Source organism: Polyodon spathula, chromosome 40 (assembly GCF_017654505.1).
Source record: "Polyodon spathula isolate WHYD16114869_AA chromosome 40, ASM1765450v1, whole genome shotgun sequence".
NCBI lineage: Eukaryota > Metazoa > Chordata > Actinopteri > Acipenseriformes > Polyodontidae > Polyodon > Polyodon spathula.
The window spans coordinates 1,417,014-1,428,100 of NC_054573.1; the positions used below are offsets into that span (position 1 = coordinate 1,417,014).

The 11,087-nt window shown below is 40.9% G+C and overlaps 1 protein-coding gene across 1 annotated transcript; it reads left to right on the forward strand.

Moving 5' to 3' along the window:
- The first annotated feature begins 380 nt into the window (after positions 1 to 380).
- Positions 381 to 10,344, forward strand: LOC121304965 (serine/threonine-protein phosphatase 5). The gene is made up of 13 exons (XM_041236423.1): positions 381 to 489; positions 1,327 to 1,568; positions 2,548 to 2,695; positions 3,227 to 3,351; positions 3,507 to 3,572; positions 3,879 to 3,977; positions 5,695 to 5,800; positions 6,373 to 6,515; positions 7,049 to 7,136; positions 7,960 to 8,000; positions 8,457 to 8,635; positions 8,792 to 8,873; positions 9,514 to 10,344. The coding sequence occupies exons 1-13, from the start codon at positions 405 to 407 to the stop codon at positions 9,574 to 9,576; spliced, it is 1,467 nt and encodes a 488-aa protein (XP_041092357.1). The 5' UTR covers positions 381 to 404; the 3' UTR covers positions 9,577 to 10,344.
- The last annotated feature ends 743 nt before the right edge of the window (positions 10,345 to 11,087 follow it).

Below are 11,087 nucleotides of genomic sequence, written 5' to 3' on the forward strand. Positions count from 1 at the left end.
AGAAACCAATAAACTAAAAAACAAAATATATATATATATATATATATATAGATATATATATATATATATATATATATATCTATATATATATATAGACTTATCCGGCGAACATTAAAAGCGCTAAATTGATATTCTGTTAAGCTGTTTCAATTATCATGATTTACCTTGCCTACTATTCCAGCACACTTTTAAAATATTCTTATGTTTTTTTAACTTTGCAGCGGTGTAATACAGCCACAGACCGGCTCTAAAGCACATTGCGCTGGCTCATGAAGCGCCGGAATGACGTCATTTTCGAACCCGAGTTCTCCGCAGCAGGGGCGTCTCAGGGTTTCCATGGCAGCAGCGGTTTGCGGCAGCGTGTTGACAGCGACTGAGAGTTTGCGACGGCGGAGCTGCCCGGCATGGCGGATTGCGGCAGTGTGAAGATGGCTGAGGCAGAAAGGAGTGCCGAAACATTGAAGGAGAAGGCGAATGATTACTTTAAAGGTACACTTGAAAAAGAAATCTGTATATCTATATATAGTAAATAACTCGGATCAGAGGAAGACCTTGATTGATTGTACATTGTAAACGAAGGGGCAGCGGGGATAGGTATTCGCTGATTAATAATCGTCAATAAGAATAACTGTTAAAAAGTTTAACTGACAGGTAGTAGCAAATGAGAGATTTCGAGATGCATTTATTTATTTATTTATTTTGGTAATCCGCCCTTATGAGGTCATCATGCGTGAATGGGTTAAACCCTGGCTTCTCAAACTCCGTCCTGGGGACCCCCCTGTGGACCCCCCTGTGCCTGCTGGTTTTCATTCCAACCGAGTATCTCAATTACTTAACTATATCCTTAATTGAAGTAATAATTTGCCTAATTAGAACCATGTACCAGGATGGCAAAAAGACTCCCGTGTGTAGAAGTTTGGTCCATTCCTGGTTTTACTATGAAAAAATGGTTTCCGTACCAATACACTGAGACTAATCAAGATCCTGTCAAAACCTGGACTGGGTGAAACTGCTTAGCAGTAGGAGTCTTATTACCATTCCTGATATACTGCTCACAGAGCTACACATTCAATTTAGAAGTTGACTGTCCTAAAGCTGCCTTTGGTAAGTGCACGGAAAAATCAAAATAAATTGATGTTGTGTTTAAACGTGGCCCATGCTTTTGACCACAAACATCGCGAATCTTTTGCAGTGTGGTTAACCCTTTATCTGCCTTATCTTTTACTGTGTGTTTGCCACTCTGCAATGGGACATTTTGTTTTGGTAACCTACGCTTGTTTTATGTGACAGACTTGTTTTTTTTTTCCCTCCCCTTTGCTGTTGCAGAGAAGGATTACGAGAATGCGATCAAGTATTACTCTGAAGCTCTGGAGCTGAACCCTGACAATGCCATCTACTATGGGAACCGCAGCCTGGCTTACCTCCGCACAGAGTGCTACGGCTATGCCCTGGCAGACGCCACTCTCGCTCTGGAGCTCGACAAGAACTACATCAAGGGGTACTACCGGCGCGCCACCTCCAACATGGCGATGGGCAAGTTCAGGGCAGCGCTTAAGGATTACGAAACGGTGAGCTATTGTCAAGGGGGTGATGGAGAGTGTGGCAAGCCTCTGGGCTGGCTGTACCATATGCAGTAAAAGCTACTTTGAGCTTTTAAATGTGTTATTTTCTTTTCTTTTGTAAGTGGTACTGAATATTTGCTGGTTATGGTTTGCATTCAAATTGTGTGGCTCCTTATAAGTTTTCTCCTGTCCTGTAATACCCTTGCTAATGCAGCAGTCTGAATAGTGATGTAAAACCAGAGGAACCAATCGTCAGTAAGGATATCGTATGCACTACTTATCCACAGAAAAGGAGGATAAAACCTATGTCAAGCTGTTTTAAAGTTAATTATTTTTTAAATTTTATTTTGAACATGACCTTGGTGTGTTTCTTTAAGTAGCTTTTTTTAGAAATAAGGTCAATGGATTTTATACTGGATTTAATAACTGTATAATAAAAAGATACAATGTGACGATAGCCGAAGTATATTTTTTGAAGGTTATCGCACCATCGAAATGTAATACCGTGATATCCCTAGTCGCCAGTAGTTCATTTTGGGTGGGAGCTTATTCTCATACCTGACCTGAATAGCTTATTTATAGAAGCAAAATATACTGGGCCAGTGTCACAAACAATTTACCACTGTGCCAAGTTAACATTATTCTTATAATGTGAAAGGCAAAGGACAAGTGTTGCAGAACTAGTAAGAAACAAGATGATCGTCTCAAACAAATATTTTTGTTTTCTGTTTTTCAAAGAATTGGGGATTTTTTTTGTTTGTTTTACTTTTCACAAAATAAACACGCTCTTCCAATTAAGCATGTGTATTTGTGGATATAGATATATTTTTTTCCAGTGGTTTATCAACCATCACGGTTATTTTCCATTTTGTAAACTCCAGGTGCTTTCCAGAGGTTTTTTTTTTTTTTTTTGGTTGGTTTGTATTGCAATCCCAGGGGGCTATCAACCCTGTTCCTCCGCTTCATTTCGTGTGCCACACACCAGGTAGTAAAGGTGCGACCCAATGACAAGGATGCCAAGCTGAAGTACCAGGAGTGCAGTAAGATCGTCAAGCAGAAGGCTTTCGAACGAGCCATCGCCAGCGACGAGCTCAAGAGATCGGTGGTGGATTCGCTGGACATAGAGAGCATGAGTAAGTAACCTGTGTGGGGAGGAGATCTGGAATTTGATATGCAACGTCATGGCCTTACCATGTGATGTATTTTAGAATTCTCTCAGTTGTTTTACCCATGTGTCGCATCAGCCTCAGGAATGACTCGGAGGTTGTAGCTGGCAGTGGCGATGCGATGCTTGTCGTGGCTTGCTGTGGTGTTGACCCTTTTAAAGCTAACTTTCTTATTTTTTTTTTGTTGTTGCACGAAACAGGGTTTACAATATATTGACAGGTGTGATCCGGTCAGCCAAATGGTCTGTTTCCTCCTTGTGATGCTTGAGTCGCTCTCAAATGTATTTTAAGACGAAGCCGTTTTGAACAAGCGTCCAATTCCTTGTGTAGTCCCAAGGGCTTATAGAAGGAGATGTTTTTTGTTTTTTTTATCTTTATGTCATCTGCAGATGTTGCAGGTTTCTGAGTAGCTCTTCAGTTAAAATGGAAGTAGGATAGGCTTTGCTATTCACAGAACAAGAATTGAGCTCTCACAATGTCGTGTCGGTTTGCCCCCAGCGATTGAGGACGACTACTCGGGACCCAAACTGGAAGAAGGGGGGAAGGTCACACTGAAGTTCATGAAGGAGATGATGAGCTGGTTCAAGGAGCAGAAGAAACTACACAGAAAGTGTGCCTACCAGGTGAGAGAGGCGGGGAGGGCTGAAAGATAAGCTAGGAAGGAGATTCCCCTCGTTTTGTTTTGCAGCGAGGTGATCTTCTGATACTTCTAATGCATTTTTAAAAGGGGGTCTTCTAGCTTGGGAGCCGCTAACGTGCTCTTGAATTTCTTTTTCAGATTTTGGTACAGGTGAAAGAGCTTCTATCCAAGCTTCCCAGTCTTGTAGAAATTACATTGAAAGAGGTATGTCATTTTCTGATGGGCAGGGGGGCAGGTGGGTGGGTCACTGCAGTCAGTACGTGGTAACAGTCAATACAAAGTATGTAAGGCAGCATTAACTGAATAACATTTTGAACATTTTGCAAACTGTAGCAACTGTGCACAGTCGCAGTTAAAGATTGAGGAAGATGATGCTATCCAGGGTTGCCAAAAGCAGTTGTGCCCATTTTCAATGCGTTCCATTTTTGACTTTCCCCGTGACATTGTGTCGCTGTCTTGTTTTTGTTCACAGTAACACGCTGACGTCTCACTGCTTCTTTTCTTTTCCAGACAGAGAAGATCACGATATGTGGCGACACACATGGACAGTACTACGACCTGCTGAATATATTTGAACTGAACGGCTTGCCCTCTGAGACTAACCCCTATGTATCCTTTCACTGCTCTGCTGTGCACCTTTACCTTAGTTTTTTTTTTTTTTTATGGTCTGCTTGTCTCTTCAAAGAAAGGTTTAATTGAAGTTCCTGAAATTCTAACCTAAGGCACTGCTTCAAATTTAGCACAGAGAGTGGAACGAGAGGGCAGTGGAAGCTGAGTAAGTTTAGAACAGTTGTAAATGCATTGAATAGCTTTCGAACAGCAATAAGAGTCTGTTCTATCAAGTCGGATTCCTGTCCTAGATTACAGACTGTCCAATAAATTCATGTAGGGAGATATCGCGTGCTAAGTAGAGACAAGCATTGATGAGTTAAGCACTTTATACAATCGAAATATAATGCTTGAATACAACCTGGCAAGAAGTAACCAGCCCCTGTTGAATTTACAGAACCCATTCTGTCCTGGAATTCATTGCAAGGGCAAACCATAAAATGATATAGCCATCTAATCCAGATTGTCAGCGTCTTATCCAAATGGTGTCCGCGTCTTGCCTTGCTTGTGTTGCGATTGCTTTGCAAAAGCTCAGAATAGCTGCAGTGGATTCGCTCAGCACCTTGAGGTGCTCTTCATGAAAAGCACTGTAGAAATGCAAGTGGTTTTAGTAGTTGTTTGTCCTGAAGGAATATCGTTTGCCCTTCAGCTCAGGAGGTGGAGTTTTATTTCTGGCAGTGGAAGTGATTCTGACCCCGTTTTGGGTACAGTTTGTCATGTGCACTTCAAAGGAACAGATGTTAAAAATTTGATCTAATTTTAAGACTCAGTCGAAGTTTGGCTTTTATTAATATATTTGTTTGTTTCTTTCCTGCCCTAAAATACTGCTGTGTAAATGTGTCAGATCTGTACATAAACATCTAATTAAAAAAAAAATCCAAAAATGTCACATTTAAAAAAATAATTTAAGTATTTGGGAAAACTACAAAGCGGAATGCAATTCAGTATTTGAACTTAACATTATTAAGCAGGTTTCATTTGACTTTATGAAGTGAAATTAGTTAATTCTATAGGGTGCTAGCTGTAGATCTTGGCTTATTAAAGTTGTAGACGTCTCATTGCGATCAATATGTAGTAGTACAAAGATGACCAGAGTTGTCCTCCCCTACTTTATATAATATTTAACAGTACAATTTATAAAAGTGAACTGTCATATCCAAGCAAATCGATTCTGATTGACATCACCAACCAATTTCAGCTAGATGCATTGTCCTATAAGCACAGATCCCTGGGCTGTCTGCATTCAATTGTGAGTTTAGAAAAAGGGAGTGAAGGATTCTGATACAAAGGTCTATTCAGCTGGAATCAACTACCAAAATATCTCAAGGATACAAGGCAGCTCAAAGTTGAACTCTTTCAGTCCTGGCGAGACCTCAGGGTCCTTCCTTAGCGCCGTATGTCAACACGCGCCATCGGAAATCATGTCACGGGACTCTTGGGTCCCAGTTCGAGATCGTGTAGAAATACATGTCAAAAACATTTTTTTGTCCTGCTCTTGTGTATACTTAATAAAGAGTTGAATTATATAACTTCATTTTGCATTCTTCAGCTTGACAAAAATAGTTCAGGACTGAAAGGGTTAAAGAGGCATTGGCATGCCTTCTAGAGAAGTACTCTTGTGTACAGTACCCATGATGCAAAACATAGCTGTGCTTGGCACTGTGACTTGGCCCCTGTGTTGGGGCACCCTGCTCTTTTCCTTAGCCCCAGGCTGTAGCTCTTCAATGGGGACTTTGTGGACCGTGGCTCCTTCTCAGTGGAAGTGATCTTGACCCTGTTTGGCTTCAAGCTGCTGTTTCCAGACTGCTTCTATCTGCTCAGGGGTAAGAAGTGTTGCTTTTACACAACAGGGATCCGAGTTCGACCCATAGAGAAGATGGGAATCTCGCCACCTCGTCACGCAGTAGGATTGAAGAGAACTGGCTCCACTGCTAGCGAGATGTTTTGTTCCATGTACAGAGATGGAAATAAGGCCCCTGTTGTGTAGCAGTTTCACCCATTCCAGCTTTTACTCCGAGCTTGATTAACCGCAGTGTGGAGTTAACAAGCTCAGCTGCGTGTCTTTTTAAACTCATGGTAAAACCAGGAATGGATCAAACTGCTGTGCAACAGGAGTCTTATTCCCATCCCTGATGTAGATAGCAAGTTGGTCCATAAAGAGATGCTTCTCCATTGAGGGGCAGAACAGTGGAATGGCTTTATTTAAAAAGCCAGCAACCGAAAAGCAGAAAAAAATAAATAAATCGGAGAGGAAGGACGACTAACTATGAAGTCACAATTATTTGGGAATTAAAACACAAGTAGAGATGATTATTGTGGTCATTGTCGGCTGAAATCATCCAATCCTCTGACAAGGTGAAATGATTGAGGCTCTTGTCGTTTTCTCCTCCTGCAGGGAACCACGAGACAGACAACATGAACCAGATGTATGGGTTCGAGGGCGAAGTGAAGGCGAAGTACACCGCGCAGATGTTTGAGCTTTTCAGCGAAGTGTTTCAGTGGCTGCCCCTGGCACAGTCCATCAACGGCAAAGTGCTGGTAAGAGCGAGCCAGCACCGCCAGCAGGGGGCGCTCACAGCTGCTGTTAAAGCTGCAATACTACAATTATGGTCAATCTTCCACTGAAATCTCCTGCTTGAATAACAGGGAATGAGACTTACATTGCATAGCAGTTTAATAAGATACACCTGAGCTTGTTATACACTGTGGCTAATCAAGCTTGGGTGAAACTGCTTTGCAATAGGAGTCTTATTTCCATTACCAGTGAATGGTAATTGCATTCTTTAATAGCCTGTGCACTTTGGTTACTCGCTGCATCAGGGGTATTAATGAAACAAGGCAGTAACACTGGGTACAGTTAGCTTCCCTCCTAGCATTGAGTCTCTCAATCCTGACCTGGACAGCTCCTGCTGTTCTGGACTTGTGAAGCTGACCAAAAGGTCCGTCCACCCTAAATGTGTGTCTGGCCCTTGGGTGGGATATCCTATGTGTATGGCCTTTAATTTCCACAAGGGTCTAAGCTGAGCCCCAAAAACTTGCTTGTGACCCCAGTCTGTTGTGCTTCCCGCTAGGTGATGCACGGGGGTCTCTTCAGTGAAGATGGGGTAACGCTGGACGACCTCCGGAAAATAGACAGGAACAGGCAGCCTCCAGATTCAGGTACAGGGCAGCATACTACTTCATAAATCTTCAGTTCTATTATTAGAGTTGATTTATTCAGGTGCTCTTTATTCTAATATTGGTGACTTCTGTATTAAACAAACAGTACATACCCATGGAATGACTAAAATGTTTTGCATCATCATATACAATGAACTAGTTTTGCTTCATAAAGTTGAATAAAACCAGCTGAATAATGTTTCAGTAAGATAATGAATTACACTCCGCTTTGTAGTTTTCCATATACTGAAAGAAAAAAACTGTTGCAGCCTGAAAAATGTTACTTTTCGGAATCTGACTTGAAATACTGTGCTACTCTTATGGTTTCCAGTAGACTTTTGCCATATCATTTTGTAGTTTCTTTGATTTATATGATAAATAACATTTCTGAATTGCAGTCGGCCTTATTGAAACTTAGTGAAACTTCCATTAATCGCCCACGAATGCAACCCCAAAGTAAAGAAAACAAATGTACTGTTTTTTTTTTTTTTAAGTGTCTTAGCTATAAATATACTGGGAAAAAAAGTAGCCTGTACTGTAACTGTTTTAATTATCAGAAAAAAAAACAGTCTGCCTTTGTTCAAATGTCACTCCCATAACAGCAACATAGCAAAGGGCACCGTTATACTAACGAGTGTCTGTGTGTGTGTGAGATATATGTGTGTATGCATGTATGTGTGTGTGTGTGTGTGTGTATATATATATATATATATATATATATATATATATATAATATATGTGTATATATATTGGTGTAGTGGATTGCCGTGCAAGTGAATGAAAGAGCACTGTTTTGATGGCTTGTCTTGTATTGTCTTTGCAGGGCCAATGTGTGATCTTCTTTGGTCGGACCCACAGGCTCTGGTAAGATCCCTTTCCTGCAAAGCAATAAAATAATAAAATAATAAGAACAATTTTTTTGCTGCTTGCGTTTATCCTCATTCAGCTTTAGAAACAAGGTGCTTCAGTTTGCACTTTTGCAATGGTAAACAATCATCTAGTACTTTTCTTGCTTTTGATGCCCTTTTTGTGCAAAGCAATGTTTGCATGCTACAGGGATTGAAATAAAAACCCCCAATTGCAAAGCCGTTTCACCCGTTCCAGGTTTTAATACATGCTTGATTAGCCCCAGTGTGCAAGTATCATGTCTTATTTAACTCTTTGAAACCAGGAAAAGGACCAAACTGCTCTACAATTCTTATTTCCATCCCAGTGCTGCAGTAAAACAAGCTTCCTGATGCACTGGGCTAGGTGAACCTTAAAATAAAAACTTGAGAGACTCCCGAATTTGGGAACTGACTTGCTTCTCATTGCCCTCAGGACGGCCGGTCCGTCAGTAAGCGAGGGGTTAGCTGTCAGTTTGGCCCGGACGTCACTAAACGGTTCCTGGAGCAGAACCAGCTGGATTACATCATCCGCAGCCACGAGATGAAGTCCGAGGGGTATGAGGTCACACACAATGGGCAGTGCATCACCGTCTTCTCAGCGCCCAACTACTGGTGAGTCACCGAGACACGAGCCAATCATAAACCTCAAAGACATCAACCAATCACAGTTTAGGATCTGTCTAAAATCTTATCCTGTGTAGACATGTCATCCCGAATGCCTAGCTAGTACAGCAAGAACTGTAAACTGTTTTTATTCCTTTCTCACAGCGACCAGATGGGGAACAAAGGTGCATATATCCACCTGCGGGGGTCCGACCTCAAACCAGAGTTCCACCAGTTCACAGCCGTGGTGAGTACAGACACCCAGGCACAGGCAGTTTTGTAAGGTTTTATTATAGTAATAATAATAATAATGACGGATCTCTGTCACTTGCACTCGCACACAAGTATTGGCACCCAACACTTAATACAAGATCATTCAAGAAAACATTTTAATTACAAGCATTTACTGAACATTAGCTACTAATTAATGACCAGGACCAAAATACACAATTTCTGGTGTGCCACAAAAGCTCTTAAACAATTTCAAATATTTGTTCGTGACAAAAGCGTTGGCACCTTTTACATTAAGTCTGTAAAAAATGTAATGTAACTAATTCAAACAAAAAAATTCATTTATTGAAAAAATGTTACAGTTACTAAGCTGCGATATAAAGTCAATAGCCAGAAAAAGAGAGAGTTATTCTGTTGAAGAACATTTTGGCAACACAGCAGAGGGTGGTCAAGACAAAGTAGGATTCAATATTTTCTTGAATGTAAGTGTAGGCTGGCAATACTTTTGTATATAGTAATTACTTAGAGGTTGAAGCTAGATAAAAAGCTACAGCTAGTGTCTACTAGAGTTTATTCAGGTCTTGTGATTGAATGTATACCTGACCAGTTTTACCAACACAGTTCTCTCTCTCTCTCTCTCACTCTCTCTCTTACAGCTTCACCCGAATGTCAAGCCCATGGCATACGCTAACTCGCTCATGCAGATGGGGATGATGTAACTGCGCTGGATCTTTGGGGGGGACCCACCGCAAGACTTTTTTGTTTTTCCATATCTCCCCCCTCCTCCTCCTCCTCCCTCCCACCAGCCCCACTTCAACCTCCCTGTCCGCTGATCTGGAAAAACAAAGGGAAAAGGGCCGCAGCGGGATTGTGTTTCCACCATGGAAAACCGCCCTTTGCAAATCCTAAAGATTTTAGAGGTTGGGGAGGGAGGGTGGAAATCTGCGCTGTGCTCCCCTTCGCTCCAGCCTGTGAAATCAAGTGGCTGACACTGCTGCTAAGTTAACAGCAACGATCTTCTGTTCAAGAGTATCGGGGTCACGAACACCTTGTATTGCATGAATAAGAAATGTTGTTTGGCATACTTTTTCTTTTATATGCAATAAAGCCGGTACTCTGATACAGTTTCCAATTAAGTACAGGCAGTGGGAGTTCTCAAGTACTTTGTGATGTTTTCATGCCAGTAAAGGTTTGCAAAGAGTTTTTCTCTTGAAGAGAAAGTCAGGTTGGCCGCACTTCCCTGAAGATGATCAAAATCCGGTTTAAATACAGTATTGCAAATGCATTCGAACATATCCCTTTTATATACCTACCTGCAGTGGTTTGTTTGTCAATTAAATTGGCTATAAATGAAAGTAGTTGAACACTGCTGGGGGGGAATTGAAAACCTGGAATTGCCCCAACCCTGATCAGGAAGCAGCAGTTTTCACACCATGGTATTTAAAACATCTCTAAATCTGAAAATAAAATGGGGGGGAAAAAAAAAAGACCAACCAAAAAAAAATTCTGCAGAATAGAGGGAGGAAGGAGGAGTGATTTTTATTTCTTGGTGCTGACAATGCCATAGCATACCGCAATATGAGTTAATCATTTTGTTTTGTTTTTTTTTTTCGAGTTTTGTTCTATGTCTAGTAGAAATTTGAGTGGCGTCCCTAGCCAACAGATAAAGCCAAAGGTTTTGCATCACTTAGAATTTTAAGATTGAGACATAATATATATATATATATATATATAATTTAACATTGTGTAATCAAATAAACTACCAAATGGTATCGCAAAAGTCTACTGGAAGCCATAAACAATATTTCATGTTTTACATTTTGAAATTTCCATTTGTCAGTTTTTTCGTTACGTAAATGGAAAACTCCAAAGCGGTGTGCAATTCAATATGTTAACATGACATCATTCAGCAGGTTTCACTCGACTTCATGAAGCGAAATGAGTTCATTCTACAGGGCGATGCAAGACTTTTGGCCACGGCTGTACAGTAGCGCAGAGTTTTTATACATTTTGGTTTTGTGATTGGATAATGCTTTCATGTTTTAAGAATATATAGTAATAATAAATACATTCAAATCTATCGTTGCCTCACGACTGCTTCTTTACGCGTCTGCCCCGCCCCGCCGATGACAGAAAGGATCATTATGGTTGACGTTGCAACTGCAAGCTGTTGCAAAATCTGAATAAAACACAATAAATCAAATCTGATCGTATGACTCAAATTTGTCAG